The sequence below is a fragment of the Nannobrachium achirus genome (genome assembly GCF_963921795.1).
Source record: "Nannobrachium achirus genome assembly, chromosome: 22".
Classification (NCBI taxonomy): Eukaryota; Metazoa; Chordata; class Actinopteri; order Myctophiformes; family Myctophidae; genus Nannobrachium; species Nannobrachium achirus.
In genome coordinates this window covers 45,384,392-45,408,107 of record NC_137829.1, presented here as the reverse complement: position 1 = coordinate 45,408,107, position 23,716 = coordinate 45,384,392, and the positions used below count along the sequence as shown (strand labels likewise).

General features: G+C 41.7%; 1 protein-coding gene across 1 annotated transcript in view; it reads left to right on the top strand.

Moving 5' to 3' along the window:
* cps1 (carbamoyl-phosphate synthase 1, mitochondrial) overlaps positions 1–19,806 on the top strand; it is a gene marked incomplete at both ends in the record, with an annotated part of 173,311 nt that extends 153,505 nt beyond the window's left edge. The window contains 4 exons of the mRNA XM_080752916.1: positions 7,193–7,252; positions 7,904–8,013; positions 14,842–14,971; positions 19,690–19,806. Of these exons, the coding sequence (XP_080609042.1) occupies positions 7,193–7,252; positions 7,904–8,013; positions 14,842–14,971; positions 19,690–19,806 (417 nt within the window). The remainder of the gene's footprint in view (positions 1–7,192; positions 7,253–7,903; positions 8,014–14,841; positions 14,972–19,689) is intronic.
* Positions 19,807–23,716: the final 3,910 nt, after the last annotated feature.

Here is a 23,716-nt window from a genome sequence, read left to right as displayed (position 1 = left end):
TTATAAAGTATTTTGCCAGGTACATGGGTATCTTAGTGGTGTAGTGTAGCTTGTACACCAGGCCCATTGCAAGTTGCTGTACTCATCTACTCTGAGCCACCCCACTCTTAACACATTTCCTGCCATTTAACAATACCTTCGTACTCTCATATGCCCCTGTCTCCATAGACTTCCATGTAATTCATAGTGCACGGATCATGCACACCCATGCCTAGATAATGCACCACGTGTGTCCACATTGCTCACAGCTTTCAAACAAAAAAATCCGAATGGAAATCCGTTCAGGCATTCATGAGATAGCAGCCATTATGTTTTCCTAAAATGTAAACAAAGATGGCTGCCATGTTTGAAAGATGGGGTTGCTATGGGGGTTAAACATGCAATTTCGCGATTGCTATCATGCCTACTACATTTTTTTTTTTTTTTTTTGTTTGTTTTTTAACGGGAAATTCTCAATTAATTAACAATAATGCATTGCACCTGTGCAGCTGACCTGGGAACTTGGGAATATACCATTTTTGTCAAGATGGGGAGAATTAAAGTGTAGAGAATATAATTATAATATATTGTCAAAGTGACCATGTTGTGAACATTTTCATTTGTAGTTATTTTACTGTAATTTAACAACATAATAGCCAGCACAGATAGACAAAGAGACATTCATGGTTTATATATTTAAAAGTAACTTTTATTTCCCCCAGGGGTATGGCAGCTGCATACCCCTGCCAAATTGACGCTCCTGCTCTCTCTCTCTCTCTCTCTCTCTCTCTCTCTCTCTCTCTCTTGCGCTTCTCCTCACTTTGATTGTCTCTGTCTGTCTGTCTGTCTGTCTGTCTGTCTGCCTGCCTGTCTGTCTGTCTGTCTGTCTGTCTGTCTGTCTGTCTGCCTGTATGTCAGTCAGTCAGTCAGTTAGTCTTTCAGTCTGTCCTGCTCCACGGTTCTGCTTGTTAAATCTGTGCGCTTGCAGATGGGATCTGACAGCTTTTATTTCCCATCATGTCGTATGCCATCTACATGTCAGAGGCACTCAGCACACACACACACACACACACACACACACACACACACACACACACACACACACACACACACACACACACACACACACACACAGACACACGCACGCACAACATGGGAGGGGGCTACGATCATTGTTGAAAGCGTGGCGAGGAAAGGCCTACACGTTGTGATAAAGAAGGACTTTTATACGGTCATATACGATGCGGGCAGAGAGACATTATTGTTGCTGTCGGGTAGAAAGCTCCTATCTCCATATTTGAACTTTTTTGTGTTTTGTCTTCTCTGTTAATCAATGCCCTACGTGATCATACTATTGCAGTGGTCTTCAACGTTTTCAGGCCAAGGACCCCTTAGTTGAGAGAGAGATGAAGCAGGGACCCCCCACTACCTTTTCAAAGACCCCATATGGTTTCATTGTTTGACAGCAACGATCATCAGTGTATTTTGGATTCATGTCAATGTGTGTTTTCAGATATTTAACCACTTGAACTGTCAATACTTAATAAACTCCACCATTCACTCTGTACTTAGTTTGCTCCTTTTCCCCTCTACACCAAAACCTCTTTGCCGAAAATAGCCGATCTACAAGCTCACAACGCCTTTATAAGAAAAAAATAAATAAAAATGAAAAATTGTGAAAATGTTTTGAATATTTGCGAAACATTTTAACAACCCTAACCCTGGTTGCAAAATCTTTTCATATGGTGGGGGGTCCTCGGACAAATACACATTAATCTGGTGCATCCTATACGCCATGAAAACGTTTGAGATCCACTGCTTTTCTTTTTCTTCTTCAGAATGAACCGTTATTTTTCCTGTGTGTACAGTCAGCTACCTCGTTCTCCTTCGCTCCCCGCCTGGGCGCCCAATCATTGCTCAGCATTCGCACACGGGGGGGAAAAAAAATTATTCGGCGAGACTGGCAAGTCATCCCAGGAAAAAACAAATAGTTTGCCGAGCTGAAGGATGCACAGTGTGAGTCTAATCAGTTGCAAATCAGCAGCAAACACTCACAGAGGAGTGTTCAGCACCTCTCAATATGCTAGATGGAATTCCATTAAGTGGGTCATTTGATGCCGAAAGTGCATTAAAACCCAGACGCTTTTGGGGATTTTTGCTTGAGCTGGAATACGCTCAATTATAAAGACTTTTTGGTTCAGACTGTTTTTTTCCTGTCACGGAGAGGAGTCTATGTGAGAACATTCAACCCATCACACATCTTGAAGGAAGGCTCTGTAAAGCTGGCAATCCTGGAACTTATTTTAGCGAATAAAACACTATTTTAACCAATCTGTATGGATAGTATTACGGTGTGTATGTATACGGTATGACCTTATATTCATCAAAATTATGTTAACACTTTCACAGCCTGGCCAGAATGGCTGTCGGTGGACTAGCCGGAAATTTCTATTATTGTATTATGATCTGAGACAGCATTCATTTTATAAGACCATTAGCAAGATCCCATGTAACATCATTCTTTTTACTGCATCATGATCGGCCGTTGTTTACTCACCAGCGAATTGTCTTGATCTGCATTGGCATATAGTGGGGATTTTTCTACCCCCCCGTGGGCGCTTCGCGTGCACGATCTGTGCACATTTTACATGAATGCTTGTCAGCCATAAAGGCCTGGTTATCGGAAAACTTCCTCCAGTTAAAGGTGATACACCATGCATTTAAAAAGTATTTATGTCATATTGTTTATGTCCCAAAAACGTTTTTCAAAAGGTTTGAGGCTAAATTACCACTCCTGAATAGAGAGCTTCTCTCATTTTTGAATGGCTCTCAGAGCATTTCAGCTGCAGTACCACCTTTGGCCTGAACTGCGCCACCCCCCCAAAATCTTTTTGGGAAAAAAAAAAAAAAAAAAAAATGAAAAAAAGATTAAAAAAAAACATTTTTTTTTATGATGACGTCACAATCGGCAGCAAATCTGGACAGCCTGTTTCGAGAACCCGTGGGATACTTTTAACCTTCGCCTTCTCAAAACCAGAGAAAGACACAACGGTCAGAAATGGGACTTTGTGAGGATAGAAGGTGCTAGTGGGACCCCAAAAAAAGGGTTTAAAATAGGAAAAGTGAAATTTCATGGTGTATCAACTTTAAATGAGGCCAAGACAGAGGTGCTTATTGTTGCTCCAGAAAGCATTTTTCTAAAGTAATTGACTGTATCGGCCCCCTCAAAGATAATGTTCGCCCTAACCTCAGAAACCTTGGTGTTAATTTTAATCAATCCATGCATCTCGATACCCATATCTGTTCAATATCCCGGTCATGTTTTTTCCACCTTAGGAACATTGCTAAACTTAGATCAATTGTCACGTACCCCGAACTGGAAATGATCATTCATGCTTTTGTTTCATCTCGGCTTGACTACTGTAACTCACTTTTCACCTGCCTCAGCAAAACCTCCATGGATCGCCTACATGCCTGTACAGCACTTTGTGAGATCTCTCTGTAAAAGGTGCTATATAAATACAATTTACTTACTTACATTACTTACTTACATCGAGGTAAGCAAATGTAATCCACTCCGTATGCAGCGCCCATGTCAACTTTTTTCTGATCGAAAACATCACGGACAGATGCTATGCTAACGCCTCCTCCTACAATGAAAGTGAACAGTACTTTGGCTATAGAGTACAAAAAGCTACCAGAAGTACTTCCGGTTCAAAGAATGATCCTTTTAGATCAGTCGAAGAAGAGACGGAGAAGAGCTGCTGATCGTTTTTTTTTTTTTTTTTTTTTTGAGTACTAAAGAAGTACGGTTTAATCCGGTTTTAATATTAAGTGGCTCCCCGTGGCTGAGAAAGAGTTAATCAATCATCTATAATCAGTGCGAGCAAATCATACTACTGTATATATAGAAATGCTGAAAAGACCTTGTGACTGAGCCAGGGGTCTAAAGTGGGACTGAGTTACTAGGGCCCAAGGTGGACTAACTTTAGCTATTGGAAAATGGCAGATCTAAGCTCAAGCTTGTAGATTTACTATGTTTGAAAAGTCATGAAAATTTGTGCAAATCTTTTGAATTATTCAAAAGATTTGCAGACATTTTCAATTTGAATTACAAAGTTAAAAAAATACATATATATTCAAATTGAATATATGTCTTTTTTTTTTACTTTGTAACTCAAATTTTGCTTCTGGGGGGGGTCCCTGGAACTAAATATTTTGAGATGGGTGTCCGTGGCCAAATATCATCATCAGCACCACTGACATGGAAACATATAGGTTTCTTGCACACATTTTCACTATGTTTTAAAAAATAGCAGATCTACAAGCTCGCAGCGCGGCACTCGGTGCCGCGCTGTGAGCTTGTATATCTGCTATTTTTCAATAGTTAACGTTCATGGGGGGGCCCGCAGTGAATCCTTGTACCCAGGGCCCAGAATTTGGTGTGACACCCCTGGGTACAGGTATAGGCCACACGACGCTGTGAAATCTCCATTTGTCACCCAGGCTGCTTGGCTGCCGCTCGCCTCGCCCCGGACCGCTAGCAGCGCTGGAGAGTAGCCAAGTACATTTACTCAAGTACTACAATTTAACCCATTTAGGGCCTAGAATTATTGAATGCTTTAACCAGTGAAAAATAGCAGATATACAAGCTCACAGCGCGGCACCGAGTGCCGCGCTGCGAGCTTGTAGATCTGCTATTTTTGAAAAAGTCGTGAAAATGTGTGCAAATCTTTGAATAATATGTATTTTCAAAGCGAACGTTTGTAACTCAAGTTTTGCTTCTGGGGGGGGGGTCCCTGGAACTAAATATTTTGAGATGGGGGGTCCGTGGCCAAATACATATCATTTTGGGGGTCCTTCACATGAAAAGGTTTGAGAACCACTGACATGGTAGTCTCTCAAGAACAGACTAACTGAGCTCCAGTTAAGTGAAAAGGACCTTTTCTTTGACGATGGCTGGCCAGATTGCTGACATAATAGAAACATAGGTTTTTCAAAAAAACCTTAGAAGGATTCAAAAGACACTTATAGAATCGGGTCAAAATTCAAGTTTCACGATTTATCAAAAATAGCAGATCTACAAGCTCGCAGCGCGGCACTCGGTGCCGCGCTGTGAGCTTGTATATCTGCTATTTTTCAAGAGTTAAAGCATAAAATAATGATACCCAATAATGCGCACCCGTCCCCAGTAGTCTTGGAGAACTAGACTTGAGTTCTAACAGTAACTAAGACGGCGGGGGAAGCTTTGATCTGCAGCTGATATGTGAACGATATAGTGGTATTGCTACTTTTACTGAAGTACCGTACAAACATCGGACTTCTTCTGGAGGAGGAGTTGTTCCTCCACTGCCGCCGCTGACTGCACAGCGGGCCTATTGATGTGGTCAGTGTGGACGTAATTGAGAGAGAGAGGGGAAGGGAAGCCTCGCAGTGAGCTGGAAGAGGATCTGGAGGCGGTGGTCAGTGGGTGATGGACCGTGTCCCCCCCCCCCCCACACACCACCCTCTGACTGTGAGATAAGAAAGCTCCACATAAATGGCTTTCTCTGTGTTTGTCTCTCTTTCAGTCATACTGCTTCTGTGTAGAACTGACTGAATGATGCCAGATTTTTGGTTCCGATGTTTTTCTATTTTTTTTTCTAACCCGCCGTCTGACCCATATTAAAAAAAAAAAAAAAAAAAAAAAGCAAAGTCACTTTTAATCAATTAGAAAAAAAAAATGGATTAAAGTTCTAAGTCACCACGACTGCTTTCAGTGATTTGGCCAGAAGCCTGTTGCACAGCAAGGAGGCGCAGATGGCAATTTAGAACTGCAGGCGAATTCCACCGACTGTGGTGCATATTCGGCTTTAATTGTGGGATGTGTATATATGAACGCAACTGGCCCGTGTTCGGGGGACGGAAGCCGGGCGGGGAGGCTGATATTTGTCACTGCACGTTAGGCATTCACCAAATATTCGAATATTAGAATATCAAAGTCACTAATCACTAATAACGTTTTTTTTTTTTTATTGTTTTCTCTTTTAAAAATATATAGTTTATAAAGCTTGGCTAGGTAGGAAGTCATAAGAATGAGTTGTCATTCAATGCTCCTGGTGGATGAATTTGTTAATGCTCTATAGTATACCAGGGGTTCTCAAACCTTTTTAGGCCGTGACCCCCAAAATAAACATGTTTGAACTGGGGACCATCACCCTGACAAGCACTTGGAATTGTAGGTATTACATTTAATGTCACTTGGTTCCGCAGATAAATATTGTAAAAATAGCTGATCTACAGTTGCGAGGCGTTGTGAGCATGTAGATTGGCTATTTTCACAATGTTCGCCTCTTGCTTACTTAATATTTGACAGTTTGGCCAGTCCTGTCGAATATTAGACTATTCGAATACTTTGAGAAAAAGGGGTTTGATTGATTGATTTAATTGATTGATTGAAGACTTTATTAGAAGTTTGCATAGAAAAGGGTACAGTTTCATGACGGTACAGTTCACTGGTCAAGAGATCCTAGTATGCTTTTCTGCTTATTTACACAAGAAACCATTTAAGTATCTCATAACATTGAATGAGAGACGGATAGAACACAGTACTATGCAGTAGACAGTCAGAAAAAAAATGTGCAAAAATTATATACCTATACAGTAGATATATTTCTAATAGAAGGGTCATGGGAGGCTGGAATATAGTTTGTTTTTAGCAGTTATGAGCGGCTGCCGCCTGTAAGTGGTTTTTCAGGGCGATTTTAAAGGATGTTAGGGATCCACACTCCTTTAAGGCCTTCGGTAAGGCCTTCCACATTTTGGTGTTATAGTAGGAGAACGAGTTTGACCCCTTTGTTTGAGTTGACTATGGGGTTGAACGTGATCTGTGGCGCTGCCTATGGTGTTGTAATTGTGGACATCCTTAGCGTTTTTCAAAGTATTTTGTCAGGTACATGGGTATCTTAGAGGGTAAAAAGCACACACACACACACACACACACACACACACACACACACACACACACACACACACACACACACACACACACACACACACACACACACACACACACACACACACACACACAAAACAAAAAAAAAACATATCAGCCCAGGACACATCACTGTAAAAGTGTCTATGCCTTTGTCATTAGAAAAGTCAAATAATGGCCAATACATTCAGTATAGTCTCTCTTGTTCCGTCAGTCACTTTCCTGTATCCTTCCTTCCAGCAATCGTTCCGGCCTAACTTCCTGGCCACGGCCCACCAGCTGAAGGAGGAGGGCTTCAAGGTGAGTACTGCCCCCCTGTGGTGGCCTCCCAAAGAGTACCGTCCTCGTGGTGGGCCTCCGGAAGTCACACTCTTGTCTGTCTGTTTCATCTACGCTTCTTTCACATTATTGCTGTGGGGCAGAAACCTCCTAGCTTACATGTTTTACGTTTTTTGCGTAAATAACGCCCTACTTGATCATACTACTGCAGCGTTACACCCGGCCAAAAGCATCAGATCTGCAATCTCGAGGCGCATTTCAAGCTTGTAGATCTGCTACCTTGGCTAATGTTTTAATGTGAATCCTAAAGGGTTTTGGACATACAGTATGAGAGACGATATAACCCGGCGTAGGGGGTCCTCAGAGTTACTACAGGGGGCTCACCAAATAGTTATCATAGTAATACATTAATACTTTATAGTGTGTTATAATCACAGTTATAATCCATTATAGTGTATTATAATTAGGATAGTTGTAATACAAATGTATATTGTATTATAATCACAGATGGGTCAATTTGTTTCTTACCGTTAGGGGTACTTTTGTGTAATGGAAAATGTAGATATTTTTATGTGGTGTGGAGTGGTGCGGTGCAGTTTAGTGTGGTGCTAAAGCTGCAGTCAAAAAGGGGCTTTTGTTATCTTATTGTTCTCTTTTGCTCTCCATCCCCAGCTCTATGCCACGGAGGCCACCTCAGCCTGGCTGTGTGCCAACGACGTGCCCGCCCTGCCCGTGGCCTGGCCCAGCCACAAGGGAGAGACCAGCCTACCCAGCATCATCAGGTGGGTCTGTTGTGTGTGAAAGGGTTAAATCTCTTATGTTATGATAGTAATGGATTGCTATAGACTCAGTGTTTGTTCAGAAACAGGTGTCTCTGTCTCTACAACTCTTTAGTACAAGGGTCTTCAACAGGGGGTCCGGGACCCCTAGTCTACACTACTTTTATTTTTGTATTGTCAACGTGCAGTACGTGACTGACCAGAGCTAGTAACTGACGCTACATTTGTAATAAAAAAAGGTACCGGCGGCAGTGCGCAAGAGCGCTTCATGTTGTTTGATCAGGCACGCAACATTTATTTTGACCACACATTTCTGTGCACCCCTGAATATAAATAAGTATAAACTAGAACTGTACTGTCGAGGTGCCAACTTGCGCCTAGCGCTCAAGCAGGCCACACATCTTCGCCCGTTAATGAAGACATTACCAAGAGCGCTTCTATACCAAACTCTGTTGACATCATCACCAGAAATGCTGGTACCTCATTGGCTCTTCATCACCAGAAATGCTGGTACCTCATTGGCAGTAGGGGGACAACCTCCTACCTACCTACCCCCCGCCCCCCCCCCCCTCCCTCCCAAGAATCCCAGCCATCTACGGTCTTCAACAGTCCTAGTCACCTACATACATACCAAACCGATTACAGTACTTGCGCGCTCTGCTTGCACAAATAATAATAATAATAGTATGCCTTTATTTCGCATCTCACTCCGTCCCCATCCCCCCCCCCCCCCCCCCCCGTCATCAACTTGTTTTCTTGTTCATGTGACAAAAATGTACTGCCTTATTCACAGGTTGTAGCGAAACATGGTGACAGCGTTGCCTTCATAAACATCATCATGACAAGCGTGCCTTAATAAACAAGTCATCATCACGGCAAAGTGAAACGATCTGCACCAAATGTTGGAAATGTGTAACAGGGAAAAATAATAACGCAGATGGAATTAAATAGGCCTTGGAAAGCGCGCGCACACGCACGCACACACACACACACACACACACACACACACACACACAGACACACACACACACACACACACACACACACACACACACACACACACACACACCACACACACACACACACACACACACACACACACACACAGCAGCGCAGAAGCCTCTCACATCGAGCATCTTGTTGACAGAGGGTTTAAATCACTTTAGTTGTCGTCCTAGTCTCCCTGTTGGATCAGCTTTCAAATACATTTACTTAAAGGAGTATTTCACCCCCAAAATGACTTTTTTTCTATTGATTAGTCATGCCATGGAGACTAGAGTTCAATAATATTTTTAGTTTTAGTCGCATTCCTAAGACAAAAATGTGATAACAATAAATTTACCCCCATTCGCTCCGGATGGGGACCAGTTTCGAAACGGGTCACCATCCGGAATCAAATTTACTCGAATCAAAATTTTGTCTTAGGAATGTGACAAAAAACAAAAAATATTATTGAACTCTAGTCTCCATGGCATGACTAATCAATAGAAAAAAAAGTCATTTTGGGGGTGAACTACTCCTTTAAGTACTGGACTGAAGTACAATTTTGAGCTATTAGTCCACTTGCCAGAATCTGAACCCTGGCATATTGAGTACAGTAAGGTTTTATGTTAGAAATGTTGAGTATGGGTTCCCAGCATTTAGAAACTGCCGGATGCTAACTTGCATATGTTGAGCAATTTTCATAATTTGCATAATTCGATTCATTTAGCATAATCCCCCATAATAATGGATAATATGTCAAAAACTGATTGGCTGATTTGAACAATATTGGAGTGGTTTTGGGGGTTATTGAGAATGCTGAATCCATTTCTGACATTTTCTATATTCAAAATGGCCGTTTTAAACCGGAAATGGCCAATATACCAACTTAAATCAACAAAAAAGTATCAAAATCACCCCACTTTAAGTTGGTATAAGGCCATTTCCGGTTTTAAACTGCCATTTTTAATTTAGAAAATGGATTCAGCATCCTCAATAACCCCCAAAACCACTACATTATTGTTCAAATCGGTCAATCAGTTTTTGACATATTATCCATTATTATAGGGGATTGTGCTAATTAAAGCTAATTATGCAAATTATGAAAATTGCTCAACATATGCAAGTTAGCATCCGGCAGTTTCTACATGCTGGGGACCCTTACTCAACATTTATAACATAAAACCTTGGTGTACTCAATATGTCCGGGTTCACAATGGGGCTCTATGGGCTGGCAAGTAGACTATATTTATACTTTACTTGAGTATTTCCAATTTCCCATACTTTAACTTTTACTCCACTACATCTCGGATCCAATTATTGTACTTTTACTCCGCTACATTTATTTGAAAAGTGTAGTTACAGTAACTACACTTTTCTGGAGGGTCTAGTTACTAGCTACTTTGCAGATAATATTACAGAACACACATACAGACACATACAAACAACTTTAGCCCAACTTTTTTAGCCCAACTTTAGACCGGCTATTTAATGGCCGGTCTACAAGCTCAAAACGCGTTGCATTGCGAGCTTGTAGATCTGCTATTTTAAAATATTTTCTACTTTTACTTTTGGTACTTTAAGTACATTTTCATACTTTACTCAAGTAGGCTACATTTTGAATTCCGGACTTTTACTTGTAACACAAAAAATAGTATTTTTCCACCACTGAGCTACTCATATATATCATATGTAGTTTTAGGATGTCTAAGTGTTGCTGATAACTTGACTTGTGATCAGCATTTACCATTGTTTACTTTACTCCCGTTCTGTGGTCTAAATTAATCATGCAGATTAACTGACCAATAAACCGAAGCAATAATAAGACAGATTTATAAATGAAGAAAAATTGTCTTAGATTGCAGCGCTAGAGGGTGTACATGTACATGTACATGTTGTGTGTATGACGATTATACACAATACATACATTTGTTTCTGCTTCAGTGAAAGGCATTCATCTTGTTTAACAATTTTGCTGCCATTTTAAACATAGCTGTAGTAAGCAGCTGCCAAATTGTCCTTACCTTTTAACGTGGGCATGCGCACGCATCGTGCACAATCTGTGCGCGACTCATCTAGTAGACATGTAGACTCGGTGACAAGCTTTCGAATAAAAAAAAAAACATTGAAAAAGACATATCCGTTGCCACGCTGTATCCCTGCTTATCCGCCAGTGTTTACATGAAAAAACATTGAAAAAAGCCAACTGTGCGCTATGGTAACACGTGGACACGTTCACCTAAAAAACGCACGATATGTGCGGGGATCATAATCCAGGCGTGTAGAGACTGGATCAAAGTTTCCAAACGCAAAAATCCGATTGAAAAACGAGCGTTCCATCGCCGAGTAGCTTTCTCTTCTGTTACAATGTAAACCAACGGAGGCGGGACTATGGCCCAGGCTCAGACCGGATACGGAAAGCTAGATCCGGTCCAGACCGGAAATGACCGGATACAGTTAGGGGGGCGGGCCTAAAGAGCCAGAATCAGCGAAAATCAGCGATAATACTTTTAATCCTTTCATAATGATTAAAGCTAATTAAACTTCCGGGATCTACGGGCATGGCACCGCGGTACAGCGGGAAATCTACGGTTTCGACGGGGATCGCGGAGTATGAGTTAACCATGTATTCTTTTTCATCTCGGTGGGCAGTCGTGTGCGTGTGTGCATGCGTGCGTGCGTGTGTGTGTAGGCTTTTGATATTTGGCAGCTTAGGGCATGTACATTATACGATGTGTGTGCGAGGACTACAAATTGTCCGACTGGCTACATTATACATATCAGTTGATATGGAAAAGACCCTGTCGCCTATACCCATAAATCGTAGCCTGCTTATGTCTACAGTCAATTGTGATTATGAACTTGCATTGCATTTTGACTTCTGGTATCTTTGGATTTTGACATTGATTTATGTCTTTAAAGGACAACTTTGTTTTTTTACAGCAAGGGTTCATATTTTAGATTGTAATTAGAGAAAAGAAATGTGTTGCTTTCTATCGTTTTAGCCATTTTAACCTATTTAGGCCTGAACACATTATGACGCAATATTTTATGCTTTAAATATAAAAAAATAGCAGATCTACAAGCTCACAGCGCGACACCGAGTGCCGCGCTGCGAGCTTGTAGATCTGCTATTTTTGAAAAATCTTGAAAATTAGAATTTTGACCCGATTCTATAAGTGTCTTTTGAATCCTTCTAAAGTTTTTTTGAAAAACCCTATGTTTCTATGTCAGCAATCTGGCCAGCCATCGTCAAAGAAAAGGTCCTTTTCACTTAACTGGAGCTCAGTTAGTCTGTTCTTGAGAGACTACTATGTCAGTGGTGCTCAAACCTTTTCATGTGAAGGACCCCCAAAATGACATGTATTTGGCCACGGACCCCCATTCAACATATTTAGTTCCAGGGACCACCCAGAAGCAAAATTTGAGTTACAAACGTTCGCTTTGAAAATACATATATTCAAAGATTTGCAAAGAATTTCATTTTTTTTTTTCAAAAATAGCAGATCTACAAGCTCGCAGCGCGGCACTCGGTATATTTGCTATTTTTCACTGGTTAAAACATTCAACAATCCTAGGCCTAAATGGGTTAAAGACTTTGATTTCAGTGGTTGGGGGCCACGCGTGCAAGTGGCTAAATATATATTTTTAGGCACAATAAGCCCATGTCCAAGATGCACCACATTCTTTCATGGGCAGATGTGACTTATGGGGGCTAGTAGTGTTACTGTAAATAAATTGCCAGCTTATGTCTAAAAAGACATTTAGCCACTTGCATGCATGCCCCCATGCACTGAAATCAAGGCCATTACAATTGCTAAAACTATAGAAAGAAGTAAATGAAAACATTTTAACACTCATCTTTTCTTTTCTCTAATAACAATCTAAAATATGAACCCTTTTTGTAAAAACAAAACAAAGTTGTCCTTTAATTGAAAACCCAAAAAGAGAAATTAAAAGTGTGTGTGTGCAGTGATGTTAATAGGTTTTTAATGTAATGAGTCCCGGGACCCAAGACGGGTCTTTCGGATGAGTCCCAGGGATATTTTATGGGTCCCACAAAAATTCAACGCGTCATGTCATTTTTGACAAAGTGCAGCATTTAACTTGAATTGGTTATTATATGGTTATTTACATTGTTTATCTTACAAAATACATACAAAAACGAATGAAACAATTAAACTATAATAGTACCTTGAGATGAAGAAGCACTATGGATGGAGCTCGTTAATTTTTATTGATAATGAGCACTTTATCGCTGTTGCTTATCGAGCCGGGCTTTTATCGAGCCCACTATTGAGCTTTTTTCTGTTATTTTGTGGAAAGACATGAGACACTAATATATATATATATATAATTACAGTACTATTCATGAATTAATAATAATAGCCTACTGTAAAACTATACTATAAACTATAGGCTAACATTTCCATGTCTCTCCTTTTTTTTTTTTTTTTTTTTTACAGTAAATGCATATCTATTTTTTCCATTAAATACATTTGACCAGGGCCTTCAAATACAGTACTTTAACAGACAGAAGGCAAGTCAACCTTTTTATTTTTGGAAAATATTTGAAGAAACTAAATGTGTACCGTCTCTTTAACAGTGTAATTTATAATGCATAGTAAGACGGTGTCACGCAACAAAAAAATACCCAATCAACAAGCTCAAACCGTGTCTGCTCGCACCGCGTTGTGATCTTGTACATCTGCTATTTTCGGTAGACTCAGAAGTCGCGCTGGCAACGCTACGGATTCATTCGCACGGAGCGATACATTATAACTCTATGGCAGTGATTTTGAGTGTCCCAAACGGATTATTATCGATGGAATCATTCATATTTTCAAGCACCACATACTGTGGGTAGAGAACGGGTGTCGCGCTGCTTCAACAGCCCGCGTTGGAGTTGTTTCAACTCGTCTCAGACTAGCTCTGGTCCATAGCGTTAGTGGAGGAGAACTCCACTAACGCTATGGACCAGAGCTAGTCGCAGACGTGCAAAGTTATTGATTGCACTTGGGTCTTATGTGATGCACTATGGACAAGTGCCTGGCTCCGTCTGCATTGTCGAAGACAGTGTTCCCTCCCGAGCATGATGTAACAACCGTGCTGCATATAGCCATTGTATTTAGCTCTCCCCTTGTCTTTTCCAAAAGGTAACCAAACTGTTTAGTGTTTCACGCGTTCCACCGTTGTTCCGCGGCACGCATGCACTTCCAAAGCACACAACTATCGATGACACATTGTACCTCCCGGCCCCCGGCCGCTATAGCAGCCCATGACGTGACGCTTACCCGATAACAGGCTCGACAAGCCAAACCCACGTTCGGTGGGGGAACCCTTCTTGGTGTATCACCTAACACGCTGTGCCACTATGGTCAGAGAGCGGCCCGGTGCTACGCTAAAACTAAGGCACCCATTGAATTCTGTGACCATGCAAGGAGCACACAATAGCGTCGGTGGATTCCAAACACACACTGTCGTTAGTTCTATCGTCTGTTTTAAGACTTTCTACGCGGATTTCATTTGTGTTAACGTAGGGTACAGTAGCATGCCTTCACCCATGAACAATGGTGGCGTCTGTGGACTTTTTAAAATATATTTCTTTTCGCGACGTGGTAAATTATTTTCACGTGGACTCCAATGGAGGCGATGCGTCCGTGGGACCCCAGAACAGACGTGAATGCGTCTCTAGGCAACGTGAATGCGTCAGAGACGCGGGATGCGCACGTACTGACGTCACTGTGTGTGTGTGTGTGTGTGTGTGTGTGTGTGTGTGTGTGTGTGTGTGTGTGTGTGTGTGTGTGTGTGTGTGTGTGTGTGTGTGTGTGTGTGTGTGTGTGTGTGTAGGCTAATCAACGAGGGTCATATTGACCTGGTGGTCAACCTGCCCAATAACAACAGCCAGCATCTCCGGGACAACTTCCTGATTCGCAGGATGGCTGTGGACCACGGCGTCCCCCTCATCACCAACTACCAGGTACTCACACTACCCGCGTTGGAACGAATGTGTTTGCGATTATTAGTATTATTATTATTATTTATTTTTTTTCAGTTCGGTAACGCGCTATAGTTAATGACATTTTAATGGCCACGTTACTCGTTACTTTGTGAAACAAGCTGGCAACAAATACGTCACCACTCCTCAAAATGGACAGATCTACAAGCTTACAACACACCGGGACGCATCCACTTACAACTTGTAGATCAGCGCAAGCGAACATTAAAGTAAATAGCTGAGTAAGCCGACTCTCACATCGATGAGAATAAGAAGTTTGTTTACAAAGTTTAACCTCACGACCAAAGGCTAATAAAACTTGGAATGGATATTATATATAGTAAGCCCTTTGTACTGAGCGGTATCTGTCCTTTGGACGAAACCTCCACTGTCCTACATCGCAATTGCAAAAGGAGGAATGGACACAGCTAGATTTCATCTATACTGTATCCTCATCAGAAGACTGTGTTCATGTGATGTGGTCAATGTTATAAATTAATAGAGCAATATTTCAGTTGGCATGAAAGCCCAATAGGCACACAAAGGGATCTAATAATTTCGCTCTAAATGCATCAACTGAAAATAAATACAAATCCGTTGTGTCACAGTGATGTGGACATCAGGGTAGCCCTAACCCTAACCCTAACCCTAACCCTTGGGCTAAAAACAGACCCATAAACTATGGGTTAGTGATGAGACTTTTCACAGTCTTTTGGAGGGCTGAGGTGGGGTATGAAATGTGGTATAGGTTTTTTTTTATTGGCCTAAAATATTGTCTATATAGAGCATCGCAGTGAGGTGTCGGAAGTCCATTTTCCATTCATTTTCACCATAGGGTTTTTCATTATCAGCCACAAAGTCGTAGCAATTCAATGTACACTTACCACTAGGCTGGTGGTTGTAAAATGGTTCTATATGCTCCTGTAGAACCCCCGAGTATGTATGCAATCACTCTAGTTTTAGTAAAAACACGTTTTAATCAAGATCGCACGGAGAAGAACTGCATTTCCCATACTGCTAAACATGTACATCTCGTGAAATTGACGTCTGTGATTGGTCTAGCTTCTTCTTCTTTCACATATCTTGCGGTTACCGCGGAAGTAGCTACTGCCCCCTGTCTTCCCGGCGGATTATTGCACTTCAGCAGAACTCCGTGAGCGATCGTCTTTCTTTTACAAATATGATGCACTATGTTAAGGATGACGATAAGAGCGTCCACAGAGATGACAATCACTACATTTCAGGCCATATGCTGGCCTGGATAACTAAACTGAGCGTGATTTAAGGGCTATATTTCAGGAAACAAGTGTCATTCGCAATGCATTCTGGGAGTGTAGTTTCAGCAATTTAAAAAATAATGATGTACACAGTCTTGTACCCTGCCCTTTTTTCAGCTTTCTAATTAATCTTTGCATTAAAAAAAATGGGAATATTGTCATGATTCCTCTCCAGCCGAGGTGGCTTTGTCCAAGGCTTAAAAACGTTTAAATAAATACTTTATGAAATGTCTATGGAAGAAATGAATGCGGAAAACGCTTCCGACACCAGAGTGAGGACGGGGTGGGGCTTCAACTGCGATGCTCTATACATACAGTCATGAATCCACCTGCTGACCGCCTATCAGCATTGAGCAATTTATTTTATGGGGGTAAGAGTGTGGGGCCCATCACTTACTATACACTATACTATAAAGGAAGGAAATACCCCCAAAAATCTACTTTTAAGTAGCATGTGAGGTCATGAGGGGTCAAACTAGGGTTTTGTTTAATGATTCTGAATCCATTGCAAGCATTTGTTTGGCTGGAAAAATAAAAACAGCCCAAGAGAACTATGGTTTAGTGATGAGTCTGCCCAAGGAATGTTTTTCATGCAAAACAAATGCTTTCAATGTATTCAGAATAATTTAAAAACCCTAGTTTGACCCCTTACATGCTACTTAAAGCATATTTTTTGGGGGTATTTCTTTTCCCTTTATAGTATAGTGCAGGGGTCTTCAACGTTTTCAGGCCAAGGACCCCTTAGCTTAGAGAGAGATGAAGCAGGGACCCCCACCACTTATTGTATAAATGTGTGATGCAGATTTTCATCGATTTCATAGATAGATTCAGTCTGACAGCGCTGTCATCAGTCTATGTTGGATTTATTTTAAAGTGTATGCTCAGACATTTAACCACTTAAATCGTCAATATTTTGTAAACTTAACCTTTCACTATGTACTTGGTCTGCTCTTTTTTACCTCTACACCAAACCTATTTGCCGAAAATAGCCGATCTACAAGCTCACAGCGCTTCGCAGTGCGAGGCGTTGAGAGCTTGTAGATCGGCTATCTTTGGCTAAAGTTCTCCTCGGAATAGGGATGTGAGGGTTCATGTTGTTAATTTAAAAGAATTATCCTATAACACAAGGATTTGGCGGCCCCCCCTGTAGTAACTCTGAGGACCCCCTAGGTGTCCTGGACCCCCTGTTGAAGACACCTGGTATAGTGTATAGTAAGTGAATAGGCCCAAACTTTTACCCCCTATAAAAGAAATTGCTCGATGCTGACAGGCGGTCAGCAGGTGGTTTCATGAATGTATATAGACAACATGTCATACTTAAGCCAGTAAAGGCCTGTTGGAGGCCTGTTGGCAGCCGGACTATAAGGGGTCCTTGGTCTGAAAAAACACTGGAGACCTCTGCTATAGAGTGTTTGTTCCAATAACTTATCGTCAGCTCTTTAACCAGTGAAAAATAGCAGATATACAAGCTCACAGCGCGGCTGCGAGCTTGTAGATCTGCTATTTTTGAAAAAGTCGTGAAAATGTGTGCAAATCTTTGAATATATGTATTTTCAAAGCGCACGTTTGTAACTTAAATTTTGCTTCTGGGTGGTCCCTGGAACGAAATATTTTGAGATGGGGGTCCGTGGCAAAATACATCTCATTTTGGGGGTCCTTCACATGAAAAGGTTTGAGCACCACTGACATAGTAGTCTCTCAAGAACAGACTAACTGAGCTCCATTTAAGTGAAAAGGACCTTTTCTTTGACGATGGCTGGCCAGATTGCTGACATAGAAGCATAGGTTTTTTCCAAAAATCTTAGAAGGATTCAAAAGACACTTCGGGTCAAAATTCAAATGTTCACGATTTTTCAAAAATAGCAGATCTACAAGCTCGCAGCTGTGAGCTTGTATATCTGCTATTTTTCAATATTTAAAGCATAAAATATTGCGTCATAATATGTTCAGGCCTAAATGGGTTAATAAACAGAAAAGGTTTCAGGTCGGTATACCTACAGTAGTTTTGATGTCTAACAAAGCAGCAAACATCAAACCTATCCATTTCTAAACGATATGCTAGCTAATTAATATTCTTAACATTTGGGGTCAAGGTGACAAGAGATGCAAGGAGAGAGGAGAATCTGCCTCATCCATATGCTGCTTATTTATTTGCATATATGTACTTGTTGCTTATTTATATAGATGTTAGTTACAGTATGTCACGTTTACCTGTTCACAGTGGATATGCTAATGTTATGCATAATTTAGATGTATGCTTGTTTGCTTGTCCACAGATATGTTTGTCGTATGATTTCAACAGATGCTGGGTTTTGTGTCGGCCTGCTATCCTAGTTGTGTGCTCGCTGAAAGCGAGCACACATATGTTATCTTCATTATTTATCTATCAGTCAAGTTCTCCTCGACAGTACAAAGGCAGGGCCCTTAGCCAATGAGGTGCAGCCAAAGGGTAGATCTTTGTGCCCATACAAGGTGTTACATGCTAGCCCACACTGTTTCGTAGGAACAGTACATTGTTACTTACTCAATTCAATTCAAAGGTGCTTTATCGGCATGAGAAAACATACATTTAAAAAATTCTAAACTTGAAAATGGGGAATGTGTATAGGCTGGAGGGGTTATAGCATTGCATAAACAGAGCTATGTCACATTGCGTCGTTAATATATACATGTTATATGGGTATAAAGCTTTTTGAAACAAATAGCAGCAATCTTTTGCTGTCATTTTTCTCAAAAATATTTAAATTGTATACAAATCTACTCAGTACAGATAGTGCGGGACACTCAATAGGGTACTCACCTGTTTTCTTTGCACCGTATTATTTACCCGGCCACTTGCCCTGTTGTTGGTTGACTGGGGTTCAAGCCGCTTACTCCAAACTTGCTTTGTAAGCCGCTCTATGTACCATCTGCTAAATGGTATCGTAAAGTGAATCCCGGCCGGATCGCCGCAACCTGCGTGATTGGAGAAAACGTATTGACAACGCGTGTGTGTGCGCAGGGGTGTCGCACCAAATTCTGGGCCCTGGGTACAAGGATTCATTGTGGGCCCCCGCACAATTATTTTGTGCTTTAACTATTGAATAATAGCAGATATACAAGCAAGCTTGTAGATCTGCTATTTAAAAAAAAAAAAAAAAAAAAAAAAGTTGTGCAAGTCTTTGAATATTTCAAAAACCTAGAAGCAAAATTTGAGTTACAAATGTTCGCTTAAAAAATAAAGATTTGTACACATTTTCACAACTTTTTCAAAAATAGCAGATCCACAAGCCCGCAGCTAGTAAGATCTACAAGCTGTAAGCTTGTAGATCTGCTATTTTTCAATAGCTAAATAATAGAATAATTAAGGCCCCTCCACCTTGGGCCCTAGTAACTCAGTCCCACTCCCCCCCCTTGTGACGCCCCTGTGTGTGCGTGTCTCAGGTGGTGAAGCTGTTTGCAGAGGCGGTCCACTACGCCGGAGAGCTGGACACCACCAGCCTCTTCCACTACCGCCAGAGAGAGAGCCAGAAGAGAGAGAGCTCCAAGCAGAAGGTGTAGAAGCCCCACTCCCACCACCACCACCACCACCACCACCCAACCACCGTACCCCCACCCACCATGCCTCCCTCACCCCCACCTCGTGCCACAAGCAGCGTGCAGGGGACCCGGTCTCGTCACCACCTCAACAGATAAATGCTTTCTGCCACCGAAGCGCCGATAGAATAATCCTGATGATTCAAACGATTATTCCACACCTGCCGGAGAACCTTCCGCGTGGGGGTTTCTGCGATTCGGGAAAACCACCGAATTGCTGCGTTGCTGTGGCCTTTTGGGTTTCCGATGCCAAACCCGATTTTTGGAGACTCCTAGAGAGAGTGATGAGGAGTTATCGTTCATTGCAGTTGACTTGAGTCGTTACGTTCCTGTTCGCTAAAAAAACAAAAACAAAGTTTAGTTCCAATAATTCGTTCACGTTGTTCGCTCCAATGACAGGAGATGAACGCCAATGTTGCGTTTTGACTGCCGATTATCGATGTTTTGATAGATTTTCTTTTTCGTTCTTTTTTGCTGTCAGTTTGAAAAATTCACTAGCAAACAAAAAAAGTTAAATGACGAGTGATATATTTGGCAGGGCCCTACTTTGCCACCGGGCTCTACAAACCCCAGCATTTGTGTTCTGGGAACACAATGCGTCGGCCGGTCGGCTATTCTCAGCAACTGTGTTTTATGTCGGGCGTAAACAGAAAAGACACTAGTATAGAGCCCTGTGGGACTCCGCTCAACAACGTATAGCAAGGGTCTTCAACAGGGGGTCCGAGACCCCTAGGGGGTCCTCAGAGTTACTACAGGGGGTCCTCAGAATCTTTGTGTGAGTTTTTTGTTCTCCTTTTTTATATTAACCACTCGATCCCTAGCGTCAATATTCGGAGAACTTTAGCCCCAAAAAAAGCAGATCAACGCGTCGCGTTGTGAGCTTGTAGATCGGCTATTTTCAGCACGCAACCAAGTGTAAGATCAGTAATGACGATGCCAACCAAGCCTGCCAAAATACATTGAAAAGACTATGACTAAAACTAAATCAAAATTTGTTGTCAAAAACAACACTGCCAGGGATGCCCCCGCCCAGGAGCAAAGATTTACAAAAAATATCTATATTTAAAGATTTGCACAAATGTTCACGATTTTTCAAAAATAGCAGATCTACAAGCTCGACTCTGTGGTATAATGAAGTAGTAGGGTATAAATTTACAAAAAAGAAATTAATAAGAAATATGGAGATACCAGGTTTCTGACCAACAGCAGCAATATGCTTAATTTATACATATCGTACGCCTGTGTTGTGCCACAAATCTACAAGCTCACAACATGTCGCATTGTGACGTGTCGGGGAGCTTGTATATCGGCTATCTCCTCGTCAGTTAGCCGCCCAGACTTTTTTTTGCCAAACCCATGCCTAAACAATGTCTCGAAAAACAACCATTTATACGTCATTTCTTGAATGAAATTTCAGCGTCGCACACACCAAGCTGTTCACGCAATGCATCGTGGGTAAGATCCCACCGGTTCAGGTCGTTGTATCGCGTGAGGGCAGCCGTTTTCCAAAGAGCTCAAAGTCTTAAAACATCAATGTTTACAATGTTTACAGTTTTTTTTTTTCTTTTTTTTTTTTTGGATTTTTACGTGTATATTTGTGAGAAACGGAGACTGCGTATCACACCGCTCTTCATTTGAAGACATCTTGCATTCTCTTTTCTGCATCCAAACATTAAAGTATTCACAAGGGTTTGAACAGTTTGGGATTTATTTGATTGTGTGTGTGCGCGTGCGTGCGTGCGTGCGTCTCGACCTATGTACCTCAATGTGTGTTACAGTAGAGGTTCTCAACCTGTGGGTCGGAACCCCCAGGGGGGTCCCCAAATTATTTTGAGGGGTCCCCAGATGATTAGCTTAATGTGTAAAAAATGTTTCTCACTCAACAGTAAACAAACCAAAATAAAGTTTAATCTTTCAAAATGGCAGCCATGTTTGTTTACATTTGAAGAAAACAATGGCTTCTATCTCATGAATGCCTGAACGGATTTCCAAGTGGATCTTTTTGTTTGAAAGCTGTGAACAGCGTGCACACATATGGTGCATGATCTAGGCATGGGCGTGCACGATCTGTGCACTAAAAATTGATCCGTGCACTAAAAATTACAATTATTGGCAGTGAGGAACTTGGTGGCCATTTTGAAAAGGCAATGAATGAGTTGATACCTCTAAAATGGCAAATTAAACATGGCCAAATTGTTAAATATTAGAGGCAGAGATTGTGAAAATAGAAGATCTACATGCTCACAACACCTCGCAACGCGAGGCGTTGTGAGCATGTAGATCGGCTATTTTCACAGTAGAACCGTAAATGTAATGCCTCAACTCTTAGTGCTCGTCAGTGTGTGTGTGTGTGTGAGAGAGAGAGAGTCCGAGTGTTTGTGTGTTATGTTTGTGTATGTGTGTTAGGGATGCGTTACAAACAGGCAGGTGTTCTTCCACCCACACCAAAAACCCTGAGCACGGCGTTAATGTAACTCTGAGAAAAGAAATCATTAACACACTCTGGGAGTTCAATGAGCACCCGGGGGTTTCCAGTGCACTCAGGCTGTGTGAATGTGAACTGGTCAGGCATGTGTACACATAGACATCGAAGCCCCTGCCCTTTTATCCACCTGTAAAAAGTGCCCTCTTTAGACCATGAATGCAGTTTTTACTCTTGGTGAAAGAAATGCAAATGCCCCCCTTTCCATGCCATACCTGAAGGCAGCATTCAAGAGAATTGCCTTGTCCAAACTCTCCTGACCATGAATGCAGCATCTTATGTTGAAATAATATTGCCCTCTCTGTGTAGAAAGCCATGCTGTATGCCACATCGCCAGTAACGCCTTGATTATACTTAGTTGAGTGTGGTATCAAGCACTGAAAATAGCCGACCTCCAAACTCACAACGCATCGCAGCGCGGCACGTTTTGAGTTGGAGGTCTGCTATTTTCAATATTTTCACCAAAAGGCCCTTTCAGAAATTTGAGCCCCTGCCTCTTTAAAATTATCTGCACGTCCCTGGAGCTGGTGCTGTGTCACTATAAACCAGACCAATCTGCCATTAAAAAAAAAACAAAAAACTAAATTGCCCCCCCTCCGCAGCACTTGGCTGGGTGAAGCTGAAAACTGAAGTTCTTCCGTTGGATAAGATGTAAAACAAGATTTAGCTGGGGCCATAATTCTGCTTCATTTGGGCTACTGTAAACACATTGCTGGGTTGCTTTTGCTGGGTCATAATTCTGGGTTATTTGGTGTACTGTAAACACACTGGTGGGTTGTTCATGCTGGGTCAAAGGGCTTAAAAGAGCTACAGTTGCAGGTTATTTGAACCCAGATGCTTGCTTCATTCATTTTCTCCATTGTTGTTGAACTATGTCTGGATTATGCTGAAGCCATCCAGGATATTATGGTAAGTCTATATGAATACTTGAGCTATTTTAACACTCGTTCACTGCCAGACATGTCTCCCCACATCTTTTTTCGAGTGCCCAGACCACCAGACATATCTTTTTTTTTTTTTTTTTTATCACAGCGGAAACGGAGCATCGTATAGTAGGCCTATACTGTAACTGAGGCTTTCAGAAGGTTAGTACCAGACTAGTCTGTAACATTCAACTATTGTGGAAGAGTTCCTCTGAATTGAGAGACTGTAGTGGCGAGAGTGTTGCATTTCTGGATCCACTAGAGTTATTCTTTTATCGAGAACAAGACCTGTTTATCAAAGGCTACCTTGATCCTCAGGGCAATGTTTCAATCTTTTGTGTGTGTGTGTGTGTGTGTGTGTGTGTGTGCGTGCGTGCTTGTGCGTGCGCGTATGTGTCTCAGAGAGTGAAGAAGAGCTAGACAGCAGCAGTGGCGTCAGTTGAGAAAAAGCTAAGGTATGGCAACATGA